This window comes from Piliocolobus tephrosceles, chromosome 15 (assembly GCF_002776525.5).
Source record: "Piliocolobus tephrosceles isolate RC106 chromosome 15, ASM277652v3, whole genome shotgun sequence".
NCBI lineage: Eukaryota > Metazoa > Chordata > Mammalia > Primates > Cercopithecidae > Piliocolobus > Piliocolobus tephrosceles.
The window spans coordinates 63,920,529-63,947,845 of record NC_045448.1 but is presented as its reverse complement, the minus strand read 5'-3'; the positions used below and the strand labels follow the sequence as shown (position 1 = coordinate 63,947,845).

Genomic DNA, 27,317 nt, shown 5'->3' with positions numbered 1-27,317 from the left:
TGGTTATATGAGTAAGTTCTTTAGTGATGATTTGGGAGATTTTGGTGCACACATCACCCAAGCAGTATACACTTCACCATATTTATAGTCTTTTACCCCTTGCCCTCTTCCCACTGTTTCCCCCAAGTCCCCAAAGTCCTTTGTATCATTCTTAAGCCTTTGCATCTTTATAGCTTAGTTCCCACATATCAGTGAGAACATATGATTTTTGGTTTTCCATTCCTGAGTTGCTTCACTTAGAGTAACAGTCTCCAGTCTCATCCAGGTCACTGCAAATGCTGTTAATTCATTCCTTTTTATGGCTGTGTAGTATTCATATATATATATGTGTGTGTGTGTGTGTATATATATGTATGTATGTATGTATGTGTGTATATCTCACAGTTTCTTTATCCACTCGTTGATTGATGGGCATTTGTGTTTATTCCACAATTTTACAATTGTGAATTGTGTTGCTATAAACATGCCTATGCAAGTATCTTCTTAATATAATGACTTCTTTTCCTCTGGGTAGATACCCAGTAGTGGGATTGCTGGATCAAATGGTATTTCTACTTTTAGTTCTTTGAGGAATCTCCATGCTGTTTTCCATAGTGGCTGTACTAGTTTACATTCCGAACAGCATTGTAGAAGTGTTTTCTGATCACTGCATCCACACCAACATCTAGTGTTTTTTTTAACTTTTTTATTATGGCCATTCTTGCAGGAGTAAAGTGATATTGCATTGTGGTTTTGATTTGCATTTCCCTGATCATTAGTGATGTTGAGCATTTTTTCATATGTTTTTTGGCCATTTCTGTATCTTCTTTTGAGAATTGTCCATTCCATTCCTGTCCTCAGCCTTCTTTTTTAATGGGATTGTCTGTTTTTTCTTATTGATTTGAGTTCACTGTAGATTCTAGATATTAATCCTTGGTCAGATGTACAGATTGTGAAGATTTGCTCCTACTGGGTTGTCTGTTTACTCTGCTGACTGCTCCTTTTGCCTTGCAAAAGCTCTTTAGTTTAATTAAGTCCCAGCTATTTATCTTTGTTTTTTGTTGTTGTTGTTTGTTTTGTTTTGTTTTGTTTTGAGATGGAGTCTCGCTCTGTAGCCCAGGCTGGATCTTGGCTCACTGCAAGCTCCACCTCCCAGGTTCACACCATCCTCCTGCCTCAGCCTCCCGAGTAGCTGGGACTATAGGCGCCCACCAGCACACCTGGCTAATTTTTTTGTATTTTTAGTAGAGACGGGGTTTCACCATGTTAGCCAGGATGGTCTCGATCTCCTGACCTCGTGATCCACTCGCATCAGCCTCCCAAAGTGCTGGGATTACAGGCTTGAGCCACTGTGCCTGGCCTTATCTTTGTTTTTATTGCATTTGCTTTTGGGTTCTTGGTCATGAAATCCTTGCCTAAGCCAATGTCTAGAGGGGTTTTTCCAATGTTACCTTCTAGAATTTTTATAGTTTCAGGTTTTAGCTTTAAGTCCTTAATCCATCTTGAGTTGATTTTTGTATAAGGTGAGAGGTGAGGATCCAGTTTCATTCTTCTACACGTGGCTAGCCAATTATCCCAGCACCATTTATTGAATAGGGTGTCCTTTCACCACTGTATGTTTTTGTATGCTTTGTCTAAGATCAGTTGGCTGTTAAGTATTTATTTCTGGATTCTTTATTCTGTTCCACTGGCCTGTGTGCCTATTTTTATACCAGTACCATGCTGTTTTGGTGACTATGGCCTTATAGTATAGTTTGAAATCAAGTAGTGTGATGCCTCCAGATTTGTTCTTTTTGCTTAATCTTGCTTTGGCTATGTGGGTTCTTTTTGGTTCCATATGAATTTTAGAATTGTTTTTCTAATTCCATGAAGAATGATGGTGGTATTTGGATGGGGATTGGATTGAATTTGTAGATTGCTTTTGGCAGTATGGTCATTTTCACAACATTGATTCTACCCAACCATGAGCATGGGATGTGTTTCCATTTGTTTATGTCATCTGTGATTTCTTTCAGCAGTGTTTTGTAGTTTTCCTTGTAGAGATCTTTTGACTGCTTGGTTAGGTATATTCCTAAGCATTAATATTATTATTATTTTTTTGTGGCTATTGTCAAAGGAGTTGAGTTCTTGATTTGATTCTCTGCTTGGATGCTGTTGTATAGAGCTACTGACTTGTGTACATTAATCTTGTATGCAAAACTTTGCTGAATTCTTTTATCAGTTCTAGGAGCTTTCTGGAGGAGTACTTAGGGTTTTCAAGGTAAATGATCACGTTGTTAGCAAACTGACAGTTTGACTTCCTCTTTACCAGTTTGGATGCTCTTTATTTCTTTCTCTTGTCTGACTGCTCTGTCTAGGACTTCCAGTACCATGTTGAAGAGGAGTGGTGAAAGTGGGCATCCTGTCTTTTTCCAGTTTTCAGAGGGAATACTTTCAACTCTTCCCTATTCAGTATTATGTTGGCTATGGGATTGTCATAGATGGCATTTATTACATTGAGGTATGTCCCTTATGTGCCAGTTTTGCTGAGAGTTTTAATCATAAAGGGATGCTGGATTTTGTCGAATGCTTTTTCTGCATATATGGAAATGATCATGTGATTTTTGTTTTTAATTCTGTTTATGTGGTGTATCACATTTATTGACTTATGTATGTTAAACCATCCCTGCAGCCCTGTTATGAAACCCACTTGATCATGGTGGATTATTTTTTTGATATATTGTTGGATTCAGTTAGCTAGTATTTTGTTAAGGAGTTTAGCATCAACGTTTATCAAGGATATTGGTCTGTAGTTTTCTTTTTTGGTTATGTCCTTTCCTGGTTTTGGTAAACGGTGATACTGGCTTCATAGAATGAATTAGGGAAGGTTCTTCCTTTCTCTATCTTGTGGAGTAGTATCAAAAGGATTGGTACCAATTCTTCTTTGAATGTCCATTAGAATTCTGCTGTGAATCCGTCTGATCCTGGACATTTTTTTGTTGGTAAGTTTTAAATTACCATTTCAATCTCACTGCTTGTTATTGGTCTGTTCAGGGTATCTAATGCTTCCTGACTTAAGCTAGAAGGGTTGTATTTTTCCAGGAATTTTTCCCTCTCTTCTAGGTTTTCTAGTTTATGTGTGTAAAGGTGTTCATTGTAGCCTTGAATGATCTTTTGTATTTCAGTGGTGTCAGTTGTAATATCGCCTTTTTTGTTTATTAGTGAGGTTATTTGGATTTTCTGTCTTCTTTTCTTGGTTAATCTTGCTAATGGTCTATCAATTTTATTTATCTTTTCAAAGCACCAACTTTTTGTTGTATTTATCTTTTGTATTTTTGTTTAAATTTCATTTAGTTCTGCTCTGATCTTGGTTATTTCCTTTCTTCTGCTGGATTTGGGTTTAGTTTGTTCTTGTTTCTGTAATTCGTTGAGGTGACCTTAGAATGTCAGTTTGTGCTCTTTCAGTCTTTTTGATGTAGGTGTTTAGGGCTATGAACTTTCCTCTTAGCAGCGCCTTTGCTGTATCCAAGAGGTTTTTGTAGGTTGTCTCATTGTTGTTCAGTTATAAGAATTTTTAAATTTCCATCTTGACTTCATTTTTGACCCAATGCTTATTCAGGAGCAGGTTATCAAATTTCCATGTATTTGCAAGGTTTCGAAGGTTCCTTTTGGAGTTGATTTTAGTTTTATTCTACTGTGGTCTGAGGGAGTGTTTGATACCATTTCAATTTTCTTCAAATTATTGAGGTTCATTTTATGGACTATCATATGGTTTACCTTGGAGAAGGTTCCATGTGCTGTTGAATAGAATGTGTATTATGCGGTTGTTGGATGAAATGTTCTGTATGTTAAGTCCATTTGTTCCAAGGTATAGTTTAAATCCATTTTTTCTTCGTTGACTTTCTGTCTTGATGACCTGTCTAGTGCTCTCAGTGGAGTATTGAAGTCGCCCCCATTATTGTGTTGCTATCTATCTCATTTCTTAGGTCTGTTAGTAATTGTTTTATAAATTTGAGAGCTCTAGTGTTAGGTGCATATATGTTTAGGATTGTGATATTTTCCTGTTGCACAAGGCCTTTTACCTTTATATAATGTCCCTCTTTGTCTCTTTTAACTGCTGTTGCTTTAAAGTTTGTTTTGTTTAATATAAGAATAGCTGCCCCTACTCGCTTTTGGTGTACATTTGCTTGAAATGCCTTTTTCCACCCCTTTACTTTAAGTTTATGTGAGTCCTTATGTGTTAAGTGAATCTCCTGAAGGCAGCAGGTAGTTGGTAGGTAAGTTCTTACCCATTTTGTAGTTCTGTATCTTTTAAGTGGAGCATTTAGGCCGTTTACATTCAATGTTAGTACTGAAATGTGAGGTGCCCTTGCATTCATAGTGCTATTTGTTGCCTGTGTACTTTTGGTTTTTTGCTTATTGTTTTGCTTTGGAAGTTGTATTTTTGTTTTATAGGTCCTGTGTCATTTATGGTTTAAAGGTGTTCTGTTTTGATGTGTTTCCAGGATTTGTTTCAAGATGTAGAGCTCCTTTTAGCAGTTCTTGTAGTGGTTGCTTGGTAAGTGGCAAATTCTCTTAAGCATTTGTTTGAAAGCAGTCTGAAAAAGACTGTATCTTTCGTTCATATATGATGCTTAGTTTCAATGGATACAAAATTCTTGACTGATAATTGTTTTGTTCAAGGAGGCTGAAGATAGGACCCCAGTCCCTTCTAGCTTATAGGGTTTCTGCTGAGAAATCTGCTGTTAATCTGATAGGTTTTCCTTTTTAGGTTACCTGGTGCTTCTGTCTCACAGCTCTTAAAATTCTTTCCTTTTTCTTAACTTTGGATAACCTGATGACAGTGTGCCCAGGCAATGATCTTTTTGCGATGAATTTCCAAGGTGTTTTCTGTGCTTCTTGTATTTGAATGTCTAGGTCTCTAGCAAGACTGGGGAAGTTTTCCTTGATTATTCCCCCAATTATGTTTTCCAAACTTTTCGAATTCTCTTCTTCTTCAGGAACACCAATTATTCTTAGGTTTGGTCGTTTAACACGATCCCAGACTTCTTGGAGGCTTTGTTCATATTTTCTTATTCTTTTTTCTTTCTCTTTGTTGGAAGACCTTATCTTCGAGCTCTGAATTTCTTTCGTCTACGTGTTCAATGCTATTGCTGAGACTTTCCAGAGCATTCTGCATTTCTGTCATTATTTCCTATGTTTCCTGAATTTTTCATTGTTTTTTTTCTTTAAGCTATCTATTTCCTGGAGTATTTCTGCTTTCACTTCTATCATTTTTTAAATTTCCTTGCATTGGGATTCACCTTTCTCTGGTCCCTCCCAGATTAGCTGAATAACTAACTTCCTGAATTCTTTTTCAGGTAAATCGGAGATTTCTTCTTGGTTTGGATCCATTGCTGGTGAACTAGTGTGATCTTTTGGGGGTATTAAAGAGCCTTGTTTTGTCCTGTTAACAGAGTTCGTTTTCTGGTTTCTTCTCATTTAGGTAGGCTCTGTCAGAGGGAAGGTCTAGGGTTGAAGGCTGTTGTTCAGATTCTTTTGTCCCTCTGGGTGTTCTCTTGATGTAGAACTCTTCCCCTTTTCCTATGGATGTGGCTTCCTGTGAGCCAAACTGCAGTGATTGTTGTCTCTCTTCTGGGTCTAGCCACCCAGGAAGTCTACCTGGCTCCAGTCTGGTACTGGGGGTTGTCTGCACAGAGTCCTATGATGTGAACTATCTGTGGGTCTCTCAGCTGTGAATACCAGTGCCTGTTCTGGTGGAGGTGATGGGGGATGCCATGGACTTTGTGAGAGTTCTCAGTTTTGGTGGTTTAATGCTTTATTTTTGTGGTCATTGGCCTCCTGCAGGGAGGTGGCGCTTTCCAGAGAGCATCAGCTGTGGTAATATAGAGAGGGACCGGCAGTGAGCAGGGCCCTAGAACTCCCAAGATTATATGCCCTTTGTCTTCCACTACCAGGGTGGGTAGGGAAGGACCATCAGGTGGGAGCAGGGCTAGGTGTGTCTGAGCTCAGACTCTCCTTGGGTGGGTGTTGCTGCGGCTGCTGTGGGGGATGGGGGTAAGATTCCCAGGTCACTGGATTTGTGTACCTAGGAGGATTATGACTGCTTCTGCTGAGTCATACAGGTTGTCAGGGAAGTGGGGGAGAGCCAGCAATCACAGGCCTTACCCAGTTCCCACACAAACCAAAGGGCCCGTCTCACTCTCACTGTGCCCCACACAACAGTCCCAAGTCTGTGTCCAGGCAGTGGGCGAGCAGGGCTTGAAAACTTGCCCTAGGCTACCTGCCTCCTAGCTGCGAAAGAAAAGGGCTTGTGTCTTTCCCTTGCCTGTGGAGTTTGCAGCCCGGATTTGCACCCTCCCCCAAGTTCTGTCCAGGAAGCTTCTTGTCCCATTCAAATTGTTACACAGTCCAGCTACAGATTTCCTTCTCCCTGTGGAGTTTTACCCCCCTTTCTTCTGGCCAGCGCCTCAGTGGATCCCTGTGGTGCCAGGTAGGAATGGTCTGCTTGGGGACACAGTGAGCTCCCAGGGCCTTTCTGCTGTTTCCACTACCCCTGTATTTTGCTCCGCTCTCTAAATTGTCTCAGCTCCAGTTAAGGTCGGAAACCTCTCCTGCAAACAGACCTTCAGTTTCTCCATTTGGCGGGTGTGTTCAGGAGAGGAGGCTCTCCCTTTCTCACTTCCGCAGTTGGGCACTCACAGTATTTGGGGGTGTCTCCTGGGTCCTGCAGGAACAGTCTGCTTCCTTCAGAGAGTCTGTGGCTCTTCTTGGGATTACTGGTTTGGTCTTGCAGTCTATCTGTGCTAAAATTCACAGTGCGAGCCTCCACACACTGCTCTGTCTGGAGCTGCACTCTAGACCTGCCTCCCATCCACCTCCACTTTTTACCTTTTTTCTTGGTGAAATTACAGAGCCTATTAGAGAACTTCTCACAAACTGGAAACAAGGAGGCCTAGGACCCTTTTTTCTGGATCATGAACATAGCTTGTTCAAGTCCAAGACTGCCATCTGTTTGGGCCCCTTCTTTTAGGCTGCCTAAAAGAAGCCTTTGTGAGTACAGGCTCTACTCAACATCACCTGGCCTCTCAATCATCTGCCCTAAGGCTTTCTTTGCAAATCTTTAAGCTTTCTGGAAGTATGATATTTCAACCAGCATTACAATTTTCTTTTAATTCATAGTTTAAGAAACTTCCTACCAGCACAGTTTTTGGCTAGCTGCTACGCAGGTACAAAAAAGTGTAAAATATATAAGACAGATTTTTTTTTTTTAAGATGCCATCAAGCTAGAAGGAATCCAAGAAACGAGGATACTTTTGGTGTAGCATATATGTAAGTATGGTTAGTTAAGTATGGTTGGTAGGACAAACAGAGTGTGTAGGTGAAGATTGTGGAATTCAGGCAAAAGACATGAATGAAGTTATATAGCAGGGAAAATTGGGACAGGTTTTAGTTTGAACTTGGAGTAGGAGTCCCAGAGGGGAGACCGTAGGAGATAATATTGGAATTTGCAAAGCAGATCATGTCCCTCCTTTGTTCAAAACGTATAGCTTCTCATCTTATTTAGAGAAAAAGTCAAAGTCCCTAGTGGCCTACAAGCTACCACACAATATCCTCCCTGTGCCTCATTTCCCATTTCCCATGACTTTCTTCCTTGCTTCTCCTTCTCTAGCTATATTAGTCTCCTTGATCTGGCCAATAGAGATTCCACCTCAGGGCTTGTTTCCTCTGCTTGAAGCTCTCCTTTCCCACATGGCTGCATGGCTCACGCCTCTTTCAGGTCACCTTTATCAGAGAGGTCTTTCTTGATCTCTCTGTATCACACCCTGAGCCCCACTCCTGCCACTCCCTATTCCCTGTACTTTGCTTTATTTTATTTCGTAGTGTTTAGGATATCTATATGCTTTTATTATTATTGCCTTTGTTTTTGCTATTAGGGTATAATGGTATGTGGAAAGTGCTACCCCCAAATACGGCATTTTTGGCATGGTGAATATTTAAAGCTGAAGGAAATTGAGAAAACCACAGAAGCAGAAAGGTCCCTTTGTCTTTGTCATTCTCTTTCTCTGACCTCCTTCCACCTTTCTCCCCTGAAGCCATGAAAATAATTCTCTGACCTAAAAGTAGATCATAAGACCCTCATGTGATAAGTGTCTGCCCTATACCTGGTGGAAAGGAATGAGTACACAGAGACCCAGAGAAAAATCCGAACAAATAGAACTTGCTAAATTCCCCTCAGTACATTAGGTCATACCTGCTTTTTGTCCACTCATACTTCTATATGACTATCCATTCTTCATCAAACCTAAGCATAAAATAGACAGTTTTCCCTGGTTCTTTGGGTCTTCATTTCTGAAGGCACCTGTGTTGCGTAAAACTTTGGTTACATAAAATTGTTAAGCTTTTCTTTTATTAATCTGTCTTTAGATATAGGGGTGTCAGCTATGAACCTTGTGACAGGAGGAAAATATATTACTTTTTCTCCCTTACAAGTGTATGCCCCTGATTGAGGGGATTTTACGTACTGCCATATCCCTAGCCCCCAGAACCAGTGCCTGGCACATGGCTCGTATTCAAATATTTATTGGACAAAAAAGAAAATGACTGCAGCAAAAAGAGAGTGAGGGAGGGAAGGAGTTGGATATGGATCCTATGGTGGTTTAGTTCCAGGCAAAGGAATACAAATTTAACATACTAGTCAGTGGGTAACCATTGAAGGATGGGAGTGAAGGCAAAAGTGTTTCGTTTAGGAAGATTAATTTGGTGATAAGGTGTAGGATGGATTTTTTTTAAGTCACGTCAACTCCCCACCCCTCCCCAATCCAGCACTCTGCCACACAGCTGTATGTGCTTTTTTAAGAAATGATTTTTAATCTTGAAATAGTTTGACTCACATTAAATTTCTAAACAGTACAGTAAATGCTCTTTCCGTTCTTTCCCGGCAGTTTCCCCAGTGACATTTACGTTACTGCAATACACTGTCAAATACAGGAAAATGACCTTGTTACTATTCTGTTAATTCAGGTGCAGACCTTAGACAGATTTCATCAGATTTTAGTGCACCTTTTTTGGGGGCTGTACAGTTCTATAAAATTTTAACATGTGTAGATATATGTTATTTAATATTTCTGGGTCTGACCTTCTTTAATACCACTCTCCGGGTTCTTGCACTCCCATCATTTACATATGAATAAAGTGAATGGCCTATTGTTTTCTTTGATGTTCTTCTGCATTGTGTTCCATGTTGGTAGATAGCCTTTCCTTTCTACACCAAAGATGCTTTTAAAATTTTACTCCACCAGGACTGACAAATCATATTGCAGTTGTCCCTCAATATATGTGGATGATTCGTTCCAGGACCAACCCCCAGCACACACACACACATACACACACACACACACACTATACCAAAATCTGCATTGTTTGTAAAACATCCACTTGTAAGTGGACCCTACAGTTCAAACTCATGTTGTTCAAGGACCGACTATATATTCTAGGTCTTAATTTTTTAATGTTTATTTTAAAACTAGTACATTACAGTATTTCTTTCTATTGGTCACTTGTCTACTTAGAATTCCTTTATATCCTTTCTGATAGTAAAATATTTCTACAAGATTGTTAACAGGGTTCTTAAGTTTTTTCCTTTGTCTACCCAGCCCTACTAATTAGAAATATATTTCTTATTAGTAATTTACCAATAATCTCAGAATTGACAAGGGTGGTAGGTTGAAGGAGATTAATCATTTTAAAGTCCAACTTTGTGTTGGTAAGTTCTTGTTCATTCTTTTTAAGATATTCTGCTAACCATATTATTTTACTAAAAGCTGACTTTCTTAGTTTTTATATACTGTGGGACATATTTAAAGTGATTTACAGGCCTTCCAAAACAAATTGTTAAAGTGAAAATCTTATAGTTTAATTCTTGCAACTGTGCTATATGTATATTTTTATTTTTTTAAGACAGCATCTCACTGTGTCACTATATATACATGCTGCATATGAGATACACGTGCTATATATACTTTATATATTTATATGTTGCTGATGTTTAAGATAGTAATTTATGTTCTTTATAGGTTTCTGAATAAATATGCAGGCGTAGGTGTGAAGTTGAAGAAAAACCAAAGTCTATCTGAATGTACTTCATATATTTCTTAACAGGTTCTGAGTTCTGTCCGCACAGAATGGGACCCACTGGATGTTTGCTTTGGCACCAAACAGCCTTATCAGGTGTTCACAGTGGAACACTCCATCAGTGTAGACAAAGAGCCAATGGCTGACAGCTGCATCTATGAATGCATTCGGAATAAAATCCAGTGTGTGTCAGTCACCAGAATACCACTGAAATCAAAGGCCATCAGCTGCTGCAGGAATGTTACTGAAGACAAACTGATTCTGGGCTGTGAAGATTCTTCACTAATTCTGTATGAAACTCACCGTAGAGTGACTCTCTTAGCACAGACTGAACTTTTGCCTTCATTAATAAGCTGCCACCCAAGTGGTGCCATTCTACTAGCTGGCAGCAACCAAGGGGAGTTGCAAATTTTTGATATGGCTCTATCACCTATTAACATCCAACTACTGGCTGAAGACCGCTTACCCAGGGAGACTCTGCAATTCAATAAATTATTTGATGCCTCCAGCAGTCTTGTTCAAATGCAATGGATAGCTCCTCAGGTTGTTTCTCAGAAGGGTGAAGGTAGTGATATCTGTGATCTCCTCTTCCTCAGGTTTGAAAGAGGACCTTTGGGTGTGCTGTTGTTTAAACTAGGTAAGTCAAGGAAAGTGATGAGTAAGTAAATTAAAGTGTTTATGATAGTGACATAATTAAGGCAATAAAACTATTCTTAGAATGTAGATTTTTCTATTTGTCATCCCATAAATATGGCTGCCTTTCAAATATCCATATAGTTTCCTTTTGTGGATGACTTTCTAACTGCCAAAGGAACAATGGATATTGAATAATTTGGAAATTGCACTAATTGTCAATCATGATGCTTCAAAAGCCCTAACTTTTACATTTGATACTCTCTCAAATAAACTACACTACTAAATAATTCCTTAAGAAACAGACATGTGAATATTTTAAAAGGACTTACTTTGTCCATTGAAAAATTCTATGTTTGTAGGAATGGAATACTTTTTCTATAAAAATTATTTTAGATTATTGGTGTCTGTTGCTTCCCAGACTGGAATTGTGTGAAGCAAGTGTTTTAAAAGAAAAGAAAGCAGATATTTAGTTAGAATTTGCTGAAGATACCTGTATAACTTTGTTTTAGTTTCTCTTTTGGATAAAAATATTCAGAAGGATAGATTTTTTATAGATGTTAAGTTAATATCTATAAAATTATATATTAATGTAGCCCGTTTCAACCAAGAGACTTTTTTTTTATTTAGGTTTGTGGGTACACATGCAAGTTTGTTATATAGGTAAACGTGTCATGGGGGTTTGTTGTACATATTATTTCATCACACAGGTATTAAGCCCAGTACCCAATAGTTATCTTTTCTGCTCCTCTCCCTCCTCCCATCCTCCTCCCTCAAGTAGACCCCAGTGTCTGTTTTTTTTCTTCTTTGTGTTCATAAGTTCTTATCATTTAGCTCCCACTTATAAGTGAGAACATGCGGTATTTGGTTTTCTGTTTCTGCGTTAGTTTGCTAAGGATAATGGCCTTCAGCACCGTCCATGTTCCTGCAAAAGACATTATCTCATTCTTTTTAATGGCTGCATAGTATTCCACAGTGTACCACATTTTCTTATCCAATCTGTGACTGATGAGCATTTAGGTTGATTCCATGTCTTTACTATTGTGAATGGTGCTGCAACAAACATTTGTGTGCATGTATCTTTATGGCAGAACAATTTATATTCCTCTGGGTATATATCCAATAATGGGATTCCTAGGTCAAGTAGTAATTCTGCTTTTAGCTCTTTGAGGAATTGCTATATTGCTTTCCACAATGATTGAACTAATTTACACTCCCCCTTCACAGTGCATAAGCGTTCCCTTTTCTCCCCACAACCTTGCCAGCATCTGTTATTTTTTTTACTCTTGAATAATAGCCATTCTGACTGGTGTGAGATGGTATCTCATTGTGGTTTTGGTTTGCATTTCTCTAATAATCAGTGATACTGAACTTTTTTTCATATGCTTCTTGGGTGCATATATGTCTTCTTTTGAGAAGTGTCTGTTCATGTCCTTTGCCCACTTTTATTTTTATTTTTATTTTACTTTAAGTTTCAGGATACATGTGCAGAATGTGCAAGTTTGTTACGTAGGTATATATGTGCCATGGCGGTCTGCTACACCTATCAACCTGTCATCTAGGTTGTAAGCCCTGTGTGCATTAGGTATTTGTCCTAATGCTCTCCCTCTCCTTGCCCCCACCCCCAGCAGGCCCTTGTGTGTGTTGTTCCCCTCCCTGTGTCCATGTATTCTCATTGTTCAACTTGCACTTATGAATGAGAAAATGTGATGTTTGGTTTTGTGTTCCTGTGTTAGTTTGCTGAGGATGATGGCTTCCAGCTTCATCCATGTCCTGGCAAAGGACATGATGTCATTCTTTTTTATGGCTGCATAGTATTCCATGGTGTATATGCACCACATTTTCTTTATTCAGTCTATTATTGATGGGCATTTTGTTGGTTCCATTTCTTTGCTATCATAGATAGTTCTCTAATAAACATACATGTACATGTGTCTTTATAGTAGAATGATTTATATTCCTCTGGGTATATACTCAGTAATGGGATTGCTGGGTAAAATGGTATTTTTGGTTCTAGATCCTTGAAGAATGGCCACACTGTCTTCCACAATGGTTGAATTAATTTACATGTCCACCAACAGTGTAAAAGTGTTCCTATTTCTCCACAGCCTAGCCAGAATCTATTGTTTCTCGACTTTTTTTTTTTTTTTAAGGCGGAGTCTCACTCTGTCACCCAGGCTGGAGTGCAGTGGCATCATCTCAGCTCATGGCAACCTCCACCTCCTGGGTTCAAGCGATTCTTCTGCCTCAGCCCCCTGAGTAGCTGGTTTTACAGGCATGTGCCACCATGCCTGGCTAATTTTTGTATTTTTAGCAGAGACAGAGTTTCACCATGTTGCCCAGGCTGGTCTGAAACCAGCCTCAAGTGGTCTTGAGCTAGTCTCAAATCCTGACCTCAAGTGATCTACCTGCCTCAGTCTCCCAAAGTACTGGGATTACAGGTGTGAGCCACCGCATCTGGCTTCTTGACTTTCTAAATAATCGCCATTCTGACTGGTGTGAGATGTATCTCATTGTGGTTTTGATTTACATTTCTCTAATGATCAGTGATGATGAGCTTTTTTTCATATGTTTGTTGGCCGCATAAATGTCTTCTTTTGAGAAATGTCTGTTCTTATCCTTTGCCCACTTTTTGATGGGGTTGTTTGTCTTGTTCTTGTAAATTTGTTTAAGTTCCTTGTAGATTCTGGATATTAGCCCTTTGTCAGATGGGTAGATTTCAAAAATTTTCTCCCATTCTGTAGGTTGCCTGTTCACTCTGATGGTAGTTTTTTTTAGCTGTGCAAAGGCTCTTTAGTTTAATTAGATCCCACTTGTCAAATTTGGCTTTTGTTGCAATTGCTTTTGGTGTTTTCATCATGAAGTCTTTGCTCATGCCTGTGTCCTGAATGGTATTACCTAGGTTTTCTTCTTGGATTTTTATGATTTTGGGCTTTACATTTAAGTCCTTTATCCATCTTGAGTTAATTTTTGTGTAAGGTGTAAGGAAGGGGTCAGTTTCAGTTTTCTGCATACGGCTAGCCAGTTTTCCCAGCACCATTTATTAAATAGGGGATCCTTTCCCCATTGCTTGTTTTTGTGTCAGGTTTGCTGAAGGTCAGATGGTTGTAGACGTGTGGTATTATTTCTGAGGTGTCTGTTCTTTCTGTTCCATTGGTCTATATATCTGTTTTGGTACCAGTACCATGTTGTTATGGTTACTGTAGCCTTGTAGTAAAGTTTGAAGTCAGGTAGTGTGATGCCTACAGTGTGTTCTTTTTGCTTAAGATTGTCTTGGCTATATGGGTTCCTTTTCGGTTCCATATGAAATTTAAAGTAATTTTTTCTAATTCTGTGAAGAATGTCAATGGTAGTTTTATGGGAATAGCATTAACTCTATAAATTACTTTGGCTTTGCCTACTTTTTAATGGGTTTGTTTGTTTTTCTCTTGTAAATTTGTTTAAGTTCCTTATTGATGCTGGATATTAGACCTTTGTCAGATACACAGTTTGCAAATATTTTCTCACGTTCTGTAGGTTGCCTGTTTACTCTCTTCATAGTTTATTTTGTTGCAATTACTTTTGGCGTCCTTGTCATGAAATCTTTGCCTGTCGTCCAGGATGGTATTGCCTAGCTGTCTTCCAGGGTTTCTATACTTTTGGGTTTTACATTTAAGTCTTTAATCCATTTCAAGTTGATTTTTATGTATCAACCAAGAGACTTTAAAATAAAATTTTATTATGATGATTCACTTGCCTATTGTAGCTTTGCATTACTAGCTAAGCCCTGAAATATATGATATACTTTAGGTAGATTTCTACAATTTAACATTATTGAGAGAACCGCACTTAGGTGTAAAAAAAAAATTTTAATTAATGTACATTATGGCTACTTGAAAACATAGAAAGGTAAATACATTTTAAAATCTTTTATGGAATTTGGCTCTGTGGTACAAAGTTAGGTTTTTAAAGACATTGTAGTGTTTGTTAAATAGCTTTCAGTTTACTTTGTTTTTTCATGAATCTGCTTGTCTCTGAAGTTCAATACATGAAATAAATCTAGTGAACATGATTTGATTAACCTGAAAGATATAATGCATACAATGTGAGACCTATGTTCTTTTCACATAATAGAAATGCAGCTAAATCTATTCATAATGTTAATATTGTTCAAGAAAAAAAATGTTTGGAGTCTCATTTATTATGAGATAATCCAGTTATACTTTGCCCAACTACATGTTTAACAGTTGTATGTCTCCATACACAACACTAATTAAAGTGGATGTTTGATGTTTTGCGTGTCTGTTAAAACACACACACACGCATGCACTCATGCTCTCTCTTTCTCACGCACTCTCTCTCTCTTCCTGCCCCCCACCCTTCTTCCTCTCTCTCTCTCAATCTCTCCTTTCACCCTCTAAATTACCCAGTTACCTGTCAAACAGAAGGCTTTCTGCCCATGTACACCTAGCTTTTCTTCAGCCCTCCCTTGTGAGCCTACTCACAACAGCTTTGCAAAAAGCACAGCTTTCTCTTCCTATCTCTAGCACATTTGCCTTCTTACTAAAGTAAACAGGCTCTCAGTGTAGGGATTTAGAGGGCTTCCTGCTAATTGCCAGCTTGTAAACTTAATTGGACTGTCTCCCTGGGCACTGTTCCTAAATCAATTAGGCAATGAGTTGGCTGTCACCTCTTTTTCCCAAGAAGGTCTCTTGGAAGAGAATTATCCAATAGAAGTCAAGCATTCAAATGAAAAGGTGATAACTTTTGCAACTGACATTTATCATTTAAATTTTACTTTCAATATGATTCTTAAGTTTTATAGAATGGGGAAATTGTACAGTCTTGTAGGCTCTTTAAAAGATCAAAATGTGGAATTTCCAAGGATTTTTTAAAGTTTTGTTTCTCATTTTTAATTTATAAGATTAATATTTATTACAAATTATTTTTCCTGGGAAGAGTAGATTCCTTGAAATAGAAGATTCCAACTAGCAGATTTTTTAAGAAAACCCAGTATAAAGAACAGATTTTTCTTATGATCTGCTACTAAATACATCCAAAAAAATTAATATACTTCTTGAATTTGTCAGTGCTGATTCTGGGCATCCATGTGGAGTTTTCATGTATAATTCAAGTTACTGCATATATAAACAGGTAGTTGCATGTGCAGTTTCCCCACTAGGGAGCATTTATGAGATTTTTTTTCAGATGCTTGTTATGCAAGCCTTTGGAAAATTTGACATGAAAGGTGTAGCTTACAATTTAAAATTGTAAAGATAGATCATGGATCGTAGTTTAAAATAGAATACTTTCATATGTAAACGTGACAGTGCCTAATGCCAATATGCTAAGATATTTGGAGTTAGACTCTTAGATTAGGTCAGTTAGTGTAATGTTGAAGGAACACTGCTCGAAGGCTAGAGCTTCCATTTCTTAATCCTTACAATGATCACACAAATGTGTTGGGCATTGAAAGTCCATCATTCTTGTTATTAGAAGAATTCAAAGATTATGTCTTCCTTAGGAGGTAATTAGAAGTGTCATTACATGGAAGCCAAGAAATGTTGTTTTATAGAAAGAATATGTATTCAGAATCTCTTTATGTGACAATAATTATAACATATTTCTTCATATATAGACTGAGATTAATTTTAAAAAGTGGAGGCCCTAATTATACTATTAAGATATTAAAGCTTTTCCATTCTCATCGGTACCTTTTCCAAGCTTCACTGCTCTCCTTAAACTCACATTATCAGCTCCCTATTCCTCTCAACAGAGCATCTCACCAAAATTTTGTCAGTTCATTAAGTTTATCTGCTTCTTACCATGTACCCACCCAACCATTTATCAATATGCACATGAATCTTTCCCTCTCAGTTCAGTGAAAAAGGGTCCCTTCCTCTTGTCCAAGACTAGTGCCACCACTATTTTCTCTGTGGATCCCATAACATTCCCTTTGACACCTTTACTTTGTCACCCTCCCTGGCCCCATCTATCTTGGAACAGCAGCAGATAAACAGGCCCAAGCTACACCATAAAAACAGACTGACAAAACTCTTCCTTAAAATGGTTTCCCCTCTGTTACTGATCTAATATTCACCTTTGTTTCATAGCCAAACTCTCTGAAATAATACTGAACATTGCCTTTTCTCTGCTTCTTCACTTCTCACTCCTCAGAACACTGCGCTCTGGCTGTATCTTCAGCGGTCTCTTGGAACTGCTCTTGGAAAAGTCCTCAGTGACTTCATACTTGATGAATACATTTGTCTTACGTTGTTTGATGACTTTGCAGCATTTGATGGTTGCTAACCACTTCCACTATCACAGAACCCTCATCAAACAGCCTTCTATGACCCCAAATGCAACTTTCTATGACTTTTTTATACTCTTCTGCTTACTTAAGAAAATGTTGGGGCCATCCAGGGTTCCATTTTTAGCCTTCACTTTGTGCAGGTTGAGACTTTATTTTCAGTTTTGTTATCTGATCTCTGACTCCAGCCCAGACCATTCCTGACTCCACATCCACATATTCATCTGGCTTGCTGAACACCTTCTCTTGGATGTACATGTGTGCCTCAGAATCATTATGTGCAAACATGAAGTCATCCTTTTTCTCTCCAGACCTGCTTTTCCTCTTGTATTCTTCTTTTTGGTGAATGGTACAATTATTCAGATGGAACATCCAAGTCAAAAGTCGTTCTAGAATCCTCCCTCACTCCTAATGCCACATCCAATTAGTGACCAAATCCTATCAATTTGGCCTTCTAAATACAGCCGAAATATCTCATTCAATTCAGCCTCACTGTCATTGCTTTAATCTAGACCTTCTCTGTTTTACCATGATCAAGCAGAGGCCCTGTATCTATATTCTTCTGCCTTCCAGTCTTCTCATCCTACTCCCCAGTTAATCCCCTGAGTGCTCTCCTAGTGATCCTTCTAACAGTACAGATTTGGTCATGGATTCTCCAGTTTGAAATACTTAATGTCTTTTGTGGGAACATAGATGGAGCTGGAAGCTGTTATACTTAGCAAACAAATGCAGGAACAGAAAACCAAATACTGCATCTTCTTACTTATAAGTAGGAGCTAAATGCTGATAACTGATGAGCACAAACAAATGAACAGCAAACACTGGGGTCTACTTGAGGGTGGAGTTTGGGAGGAGGGAGAGAAGCAGAAAAGGTAACTACTGGGTACTGAACCTAATACCTGGGTGATGAAATAGTCTGTCCAACAAGCCCCTGTGATACGAGTTTACGTATGTAACAAACCTTCACATGTATCCCCAAAGCTAAAATAAAAGTTAAAAAAAAAAGAAAAGAAAAGAAAGAAATACTTCAGTGGTTGATAAGCCCTTTCCTGCCACTTGGTCTTTATGTCCCCAGCTGAGTTGCACTGGTGTAGCGTCCCAGCTATAGTGTGTGCTCTCACACTCACTCCTTCCATGTTGTGATGATAGTATTCCATTTGCCTGGAGTATCCCCATGATGCCCTCATAGAGTCTGCAAAGTTGGGAAAAGGTTAAATGTTCAAGTGATAATGTTAAACAAGAGGTAAAGCTAACATCTTCACTCTCATAGAATTTTGAAAATTATAGGCAACCTGTGTATGTGTGTGTATGTCTGTCTGTCTCTCTTTCTAAAAAATAAACAGTATGATTTTTCTCTTAGAAATTTTGTACAAAGCAATTTTCCTCAAGAGTTATTTTCAAATAGTTATTTTAACATTATACTTTACCCAAGTGGTATTAGGTAATTTATTGCTGAAAATGCTAGACACTTTGTTAGATGCCTAGTCATCTTTTTTTTTTTTTTTTTTGAGACGGAGTCTGGCTCTGTGGCCCAGGCTGGAGTGCAGTGGCTGGATCTCAGCTCACTGCAAGCTCCGCCTCCCGGGTTTACGCCATTCTCCTGCCTCAGCCTCCCGAGTAGCTGGGACTACAGGCGCCCGCCACCTCGCCCGGCTAATTTTTTTGTATTTTTTAGTAGAGACGGGGTTTCACCATGTTAGCCAGGATGGTCTTGATCTCCTGACCTCGTGATCCGCCCGTCTCGGCCTTCCAAAGTGCTGGGATTACAGGCTTGAGCCACCGCGCCCGGCCGCCTAGTCATCTTAAAGTTGGATCTCATATCATTTAAAATGAACTTGTATTCTAGACAACATTCTACTTTCTTCAAACTAGAGTGATGTTGAATTTTTAAATCAAGTTTATTGAGGTATAATTTACATAAATAAAATGCAAACATTTAAAATGTACAGTTAAGGCCAGCACTTTAGGAGGCCGAGGTGGGTGGATCAACTGAGGTCAGGAGTTCGAGACCAGACTTACCAACATGGTGAAACCCCATCTCTACTAAAAATACAAAAAAAAAAAATTATCTGGGTACGGTGGCACATGCCTGTAATCCCAGCTACTCAGAAGGCTGAGACAGGAGAACCGTTTGAACCCAGGAGGCAGAGGATGCAGTGAGCCAAAATTGCACCATTGCACTCCAGCCTGGGCAGCAAGAGTGAAACTCCTTCTCCAAAAAAAAAAAAAAAAAAACAAAAAAAAAAAACTACAGTTCAATGAGTTTCAGCAAATGTCTATACCCTCATGATTACCACCACAATCATAATATAGAACATTTCCATTATCCCAAAAAATTCTCTCAAGGCCCTTTTCAGTTAATTCCCACCTCTCTGGAAGCTGATGAGCATTGATATGCTTTCCATTATTATAGATTATATTTGCTCATGTCCTTTGCAGCAACATGGATGGATCTAGAGGCCATTATCCTAAGTGAAATGGCCTGTAAAACAAAGTCAAAAACTACACATTCTCATTTATAGGTGGGAGCTAAACAGTGGGTACACATGGATATACAGAGTAGCATAATAGACACTGGAGACTCCAAAAGGTGAGAGGGTGGGAGAGGGGTGGGGGATGAAATACTGCCTATTGAGTACAATGTTCACTATTTGGGTGATCGGTACAGAAAAGCCTCAACTTCATCAATGCGGTATATCCATGTAACACAACTGCACTTGTATCCCTAAATCTATAAAAAACATTTTTTTAGATAAAAAAATAGATTAGATTTGCCTTTTCTAGAGTCTCATAGAAATGTGATCATGTAGTAGGTACTCTTGTGTCTTGGTACTTTCACTCGGCATTATTCTGTGAGAATCTTCGATGTTAGTATTTTTGTTTTTTTGTTTTGTTTGTTTGTTATCTTACTGAGCAGTAGTTCATTATGTCAATACACCACAATTTTTTTAACTTTTATTTTTAGGTTCAGAGGTACATGTACAGGTTTGTTTTATAGGTACATTTCGTGTCTTGGGGGTTTGGTGTTTTGATTATTTCATCACCCAAGTAATAAGTACAGTATTCGATAGGCAGTTTTTCGATACTTACCATCCTCCCACCCTCCACCCTCAACTAGGCCCTGTTGTCTGTTGTTCCCTTCTTAGTGTCTGTAAGTACTCAATGTTTAGCTCCCACTTATAAGTGAGAAATGTGGTATTTGGTTTTCTATTCCTGTGTTATTTCATTTAGGATAATGGCCTCCAGCTGCATCCATCTTGCTGCAAAGCATATGATCTCATTCTGTTTTATGGCAATGTAGTATTACATGGTGTATATGTACCACATTTTCTTTATCCAGTCTACTGCTGATGGGTATTTGGTTTGATTCCAAGTTTTTGCTATTGTGAATAGTGCTGTGACAAACATACGTGTGCATGTGTCTTTATAGTAGAACAATTTATATTTCTTTGAGTATATACCCAGTAATGAGATTGTTGGATTGAATGGCAACTCTGTTTCAAGTTCTTTGAGAAATGACCAAACTGCTTTCCACGATGTCTGAACTAATTTACATTCCCACTAGCAGTGTATAAGCGTTCTCTTTTCTCTGCACCCTCACCAGCATCTTTTTTTTTTTTTTAACTTAATAATAGCCATTCTGACTGATATGAGATGGTATCTCATTGTGGTTTTGATTTGCATTTCTCTGACAATTAGTGATGTTGAGCATTTTTTCCTATGGTTGTAGTCTGCATGTGTGTCTTCTTTTGAACTGTCTGTGTTCTTTGCCTACTTGTTAATGGGGTTGTTTGTGTTTTGGTTGTTCATTTGTTTCAGTTCCCTATACATTCTGGATACTCAACCTTTGTCAGATGAATAATTTGCAAATATCTTCTCCCATTCTGTAGGTTGTCTGTTTACTCTGTTGATTGTTTCTTTTGCTGTGCAGAAGCTCTTTAGTTTAATTAGGTCTCATTTGTCAATTTTTGGTTTTGTTGCAATTGTTTGTGGCGCCTTTGTCATGAAATCTTTGCCAGGGCCTGTGCCCAAATGGTATTTCCTAGGTTACCTTTCAGGATTTTCATAGTGTTAGGTTTTACATTTAAGTGTTTAATCTATCTTGATTTGATTTTTGTATATGGTGTAAAGATGGGGTTCAGTTTCAATCTTCTATATATGGCTAGCCAGTTATCCCAGTACAATATATTGAAAAAGAAGTCCTTTCGCTGCTTGTTTTTGTTGACTTTGTCAAAGATCAGATGGTTGTAGGTGTGTAGCATTATTTCTGGGCTCTCTATTCTGTTTCACTGCTCTCTGTGTCTGTTTTTGTACCAGTGCCATGGTGTTTTGGTCACTGTAGCATTGTGGTATAGTTTGAAGTCGGGTATGTTGTTTTGCCTTCAGATTTGTTCTTTTTGTTTAGGATTGCATTAGCTATTAAAAATACCAGCTCCTGGACTCATTGATTTTTTGAAGAGTTGTTTTGTGTCTCTATCTCTTTCAGTTCTGCTCTGATCTTAGTTATTTCTTGCCTTCTGCTAGGTTTTGAATGTGTTTGCTCTTGCTTCTCTATTCTTTTCATTGTGATGTTAGGGTATTGATTTTAGATCTTTTCTGCTGTCTCTTGTGGACATTTAGTGCTATAAGTTTCCCTCTACACACTGCTTTAAAGGCTCTTTTTTTGGTTCCACATGAATTTTAAATTAGTTTATCTTTTTTCCATTTATTTATTTATTTATTTATTTATTTATTTATTTTTATTATACTTTAAGTTCTAGGGTACATGTGCACAATGTGCAAGTTTGATAAATAGGTATACATGTGATATGTTGGTTTGCTGCACCCATCAGCTAGTCATTTACATTAGGTATTTCTCCTAATGCTATCCCTTCCCCAGACCCCCACCCCCTAGAGGCCACAGTGTATGATGTTCCCCGCCCTGTGTCCAAGTGTTCTCATTGTTCGATTCCCACCTATGAGTGAGAGTTTGGTTTTCTGTCAGTTTGCTGAGAATGATGGTTTCCAACTTCATCCATGTCCTTGCAAAGGACATGAACTCATCCTTTTTTATGGCTGCATAGTATTCCATGGTGTATATGTGCCACATTTTCTTAATCCAGTCTATCACTGATGGACATTTGGGTTGGTTCCAGGTCTTTGCTATTGTGAATAGTGCCGCAATAAACATATGTGTGCATGTGTCTTTATAGTAGCATGATTTATAATTCTTTGAATATATACCCAGTAATGGGATGGCTGGGTCAAATGGTATTTCTAGTTCTAGATCACCACACTGTCTTCCACAATGGTTGAACCAGTTTACAGTCCCACCAACAGTGTAAAAGTGTTCCTGTTTCTCCACATCTTCTCCAGCATCTGTTGTGTCCTGACTTTTTAATGATCGCCATTCTAACCAGCGTGAGATGGTATCTCATTGTGGTTTTGATTTGCATTTCTCTGATGACCAGTGACGATGAGCACTTTTTCATGTGTCTGTTGGCTGCATAGATGTCTTCTTTTGAGAAGTGTCTGTTCATACCCTTTGCCCACTTTTTGATGGGGTTGTTTTTTTCTTGTAAATTTAAGTTCTTTGTAGATTCTGGAAATTAGCCCTTTGTCAGATGGGTAGATTGCAAAAATTTTCTCCCATTCTGTAGGTTACCTGTTCACTCTAATGGTAGTTTCTTTTGCTGTGCAGAAGCTCTTTAGTTTAATTAGATTCCATTTTGTCAATTTTGGCTTTTGTTGCCATTGCTTTTGGTGTTTTAGTCATGAAGTCCTTGCCCATGCCTATGACCTAAATGGTATTGCCTAGGTTTTCTTCTAGGTGTTTCATGGTTTTAGGCCTAACATTTAAGTCTTTAATCCATCTTGAATTAATTTTTGTATAAGGTGTAAGGAAGGGATCCAGTTTCAGCTTTCTGCATATGGCTAGCCAGTTTTCCCAGCACCATTTCTTAAATGGGGAATCCTTTCCCCATTTCTTGTTTTCGTCAGGTTTGTCAAAGATCAGATTGTTATAGATGTGTGGTGTTATTTCTGAGGCCTCTGTTCTGTTCCGTAGGTGTATATATCTGTTTTGGTACCAGTACCATGCTGTTTTGGTTACTGTAGCTTTGTAGTATAGTTTGAAGTCAGGTAGCATGATGCCTCCAGCTTTGCTCTTTTGGCTTAGGATTGTCTTGGCCATGCAAGCTCTTTTTTGGTTCCATATGAACTTTAAAGTAGTTTTTTCCAATTCTGTGAAGAAAATCATTGGTAGATTGATGGGGATGTCGTTGAATCTATAAATTACCTTGGGCAGTATGGCTATTTTCACGATATTGATTCTTCCTATCCATGAGCATGGAATGTTCTTCCATTTATTTGTGTCCTCTTTTATTTTATTGAGCAGTGGTTTGTAGTTCGCCTTGAAGAGGTCCTTCACGTCCCTTGTAAGTTGGATTCCTAGGTATTTTATTCTCTTTGTAGCAATTTTGAATGGGAGTTCACTCATGATTTGGCTCTCTGTTTGTCTGTTATTGGTGTATAAGAATGCTTGTGATTTTTGCATATTGATTTTGTATCCTGAGACATTGCTGAAGTTGCTTATCAGCCTAAGGAGATTTTGAACTGAGATGATGGGGTTTTCTAAATATACAGTCATGTCATCTGCAAACAGGGACAATTTGACTTCCTCTTTTCCTAATTGAATACCCTTTATTTCTTTCTCTTGCCTGATTGCCCTAGCCAGAACTTCTTTTTATTTTTATTTTTATTATTATACTTTAAGTTCTAGGGTACATGTGCATAACATGCAGGTTTGTTACATATGTATACTTGTGCCATGTTGGTGTGCTGCACCCATCAACTCGTCATTTATATCATGTATAACTCCCAATAACTTCTAACACTATGTTGAATAGGAGTGGTGAGAGAGGGCATCCTTGTCTTGTGCCGGTTTTCAAAGGGAATGCTTCCAGGTTTTGCCCATTCGGTGTGATATTGGCTGTGGATTTGTCATAAGTAGCTCTTATTATTTTGAGATACATTCCATCAATACCAAATTTATTGAGACTTTTTAGCATGAAGGGCTGTTGAATTTTGTCGAAGGCTTTTTCTGTATCTATTGAGATAATCATGTGGTTTTTGTTTTTGGTTCTGTTTATGTGATGAATTACATTTATTGATTTGCATATGTTGAACCAGCCTTGCATCCCAGGGATGAAGCCAACTTGATCGTGGTAGATAAGCTTTTTGATGTGCTGCTGGATTCGGTTTGCCAGTATTTTATTGAGGATTTCTGCATCGATGTTCATCAGGGATATTGGTCTAAAATTCTCTTTTTTTGTTGTGTCTCTGCCAGGCTTTTGTATCAGGATGATGCTGGCCTTATAAAATGACTTAGGGAGGATTCCCTCTTTTTCTATTGATTGGAGTAGTTTCAGAAGGAATGTACCAGCTCCTCTTTGTACCTCTGGTAGAATTTGACAGTGAATCCGTCTGGTCCTGGACATTTTTCGGTTGGTAGACTATTAATTATTGCCTCGATTTTAGAGCCTGTTATTAGTTTATTCAGAGATTGAACTTCTTCCTGGTTTAGTCTACGGAGACTGCATATGTCCAGGAATTTATCAATTTCTTCTAGGTTTTCTAGTTTATTTGCATAGAGGTGTTTATAGTATTCTCTGATGGTAATTTGTGTTCCTGTGGGATCAGTGGTGATATCCCCTTTATCATTTTTTATTTCGTCTATTTGATTCTTCTCTCTTCTTTGTTTGTCTTGCTAGCATATCAATTTTGTTGATCTTTTAAAAATACCAGCTTCTGGACTCATTGATTTTTTGAAGAGTTGTTTTGTGTCTCTATCTCTTTCAGTTCTGCTCTGATCTTAGTTATTTCTTGCCTTCTGCTAGGTTTTGAATGTGTTTGCTCTTGCTTCTCTATTCTTTTCATTGTGATGTTAGGGTATTGATTTTAGATCTTTTCTGCTGTCTCTTGTGGACAGTTAGTGCTATAAGTTTCCCTCTACACACTGCTTTAAATGTGTCCCAGAGATTCTGGTATGTTTTGTCTTTGTTCTCATTGGTTTCAAAGAACATCTTTATTTCTGCCTTCATTTCGTTATGTACCCTATAGTCATTCAGGAGCAGGTTGTTCAGTTTCCATGTAGCTGAGCGGTTTTGAGTGAGTTTCTTAATCCTGAGTTCTAATTTGATTGCACTGTGGTCTGAGGGACAGTTTGTTATAATTTCTGTTCTTTTTCATTTGCCGAGGAGTGCTTTATTTCCAATTATGTGGTCAGTTTTAGAGTAAGTGCACTATGGTGCTGTAAAGAATGTATATTCTGTTGATTTGGGGTGGAGAATTCTGTAGATGTCTGTTAGGTCCGCTTGGTGCAGAGCTGAGTTCAAGTCCTGGATATCCTTGTTAACCTTCTGTCTCATTGATCTGTTGAATATTGACAGTGGGGTGTTAAAATCTCCCATTATTATTGTGTGGGAGTCTAGGTCTCTCTGTATGTCTCTAAGGACTTGCTTCATGAATCTGGGTGCATATATATTTAGGATAGTTAGCTCTTCTTGTTGAATTGATCCCTTTACCATTATGTAATGACCTTCTTTGTATTTTTTGATCTTTATTGGTTTAAAGTCTGTTTTATCAGAGACTAGGATTGTAACCCCTGTCCTTTTTTGCTTTCCATGTGCTTGGTAGATCTTCTTCCATCCCTTTATTTTGAGCCTGTATGTGTCTCTGCACGTGAAATGGGTCTCCTGAATATAGCACACCGATGGGTCTTAACTCTTTATCCAATTTGCCAGTTTGTGTCTTTTAATTGGGACATTTAGCCCATTTACATTTAAGGTCAATATTGTTACGTGTGAATTTGATCCTGTCATTATGATGTTAGCTGGTTATTTTGCCTGTTAATTGATGTAGTTTCTTCATAGCATTGATGGTCTTTATGATTTGGCATGTTTTTGCAGTGGCTGGTACTGGTTATTCCTTTCCATATTTAGTGCTTCCTTCAGGAGGTCTTGTAAGGCATGCCTGGTGGTGACAAAATCTCTCAGCATTTGCTTGTCTGTAAAAGATTTTATTTCTTTTTCACTTATGAAGCTTAGTTTGGCTGGATATGAGATTCTGGGTTGAAATTATTTTTTTTAAGAATGTTGAGTGTTGGCCCCCACCCACTTCTGACTTGTAGAGTTTCTGCAAGCAGATCCACTGGTAGTCTGATGGAATTCCCTTTGTGGGTAACCCGACCTTTCTTTCTGCCTGCCCTTAACATTTTTTCCTTCATTTCAGCCTTGGTGAATCTGATGATTATGTGTCTTGGGGTTGCTCTTCTCGAGGAGTATCTTCGTGTTGTGCTCTGTGTTTCCTGAATTTGAATGTTGGCCTGTCTTGCTAGGTTGAGGAAGTTCTCCTGGATAATATCCTGAAGAGTGTTTTCCAACTTGGTCCCATTCGCCCCATCACTTTTAGGTATACCTATCAAATTTAGATTTAGTCTTTTCACCCATATTTCTTGGAGGGTTTATTCGTTTCTTTTTCCTCTTTTTTTCTGCAACCTTGTCTTCTCATTTTATTTCATTAATTTGATCTTCAATCACCTTTCTTCCACTTGATCGAATCGGCTACTGAAGCTTGTGCATGCCTCACGAAGTTCTCGTGCCATGGTTTTCAGCTCCATCAGGTCATTTAAGTTCTTTTCTACACTGTTTATTCTAGTTAGCCATTTGTCTAACTTTTTTCAAGGTTTTTAGCTTCTTTGCGATGGGTTTGAAAGTGCTCCTTTAGCTTGGAGAAGTTTGTTATTACCAGCCTTCTGAAGCCTACTTCTGTCAACTCGTCAAAGTCATTCTCCTTCCAGCTTTGTTCCATTGCTGGTGAGGAGCTGCGATCCTTTGGAGGAGAAGTGGTGCTCTGGTTTTTAGAATTTTCAGCTTTTCTCTTTTGGTTTCTCCTTATCTTTGTGGTTTTATCTACCTTTGGTCTTTGATGTTGGTGACCTACAGATGGGGTTTTAGTGTAGATGCCCTTTTTGTTGATGTTGATGCCATTTCTTTTCTGTTTGTTAGTTTTCCTTCTAACAGTCAGGTCCCTCAGTTGCTGGTCTGTTGGAGTTTGCTGGAGGTCCAGTCCAGACCCTGTTTGCCTGGGTATCACCAGCCGAGGCTCTGTTGGAAATGCAGAAATCACCCGTCTTCTGTGTCAGTCACGCTGGGAGCTGCAGACCAGAGCTGTTCGTATTTGGCCATCTGGGAACGGATCTCAAATTAGTTTTTTTTTCTAATTTTGTGAAGAATGTCATTGGTAGTTTGATAGGAATAGCATC

The 27,317-nt window shown here is 38.5% G+C and overlaps 1 protein-coding gene across 6 annotated transcripts in view; it reads left to right on the top strand.

Moving 5' to 3' along the window:
- WDPCP (WD repeat containing planar cell polarity effector) overlaps nt 1-27,317 on the top strand; it is a 489,966-nt gene that overhangs the window by 187,265 nt on the left and 275,384 nt on the right. For all 6 annotated transcript variants that reach the window (XR_002734119.3, XM_023224126.2, XM_023224123.2 and 3 more), the window contains one exon: nt 10,120-10,729. Coding sequence is in view for 5 of the 6 variants with exons in the window: in XM_023224126.2 (XP_023079894.1) it covers nt 10,120-10,729 (610 nt within the window). In the remaining variant the exon portion in view is untranslated. The remainder of the gene's footprint in view (nt 1-10,119; nt 10,730-27,317) is intronic.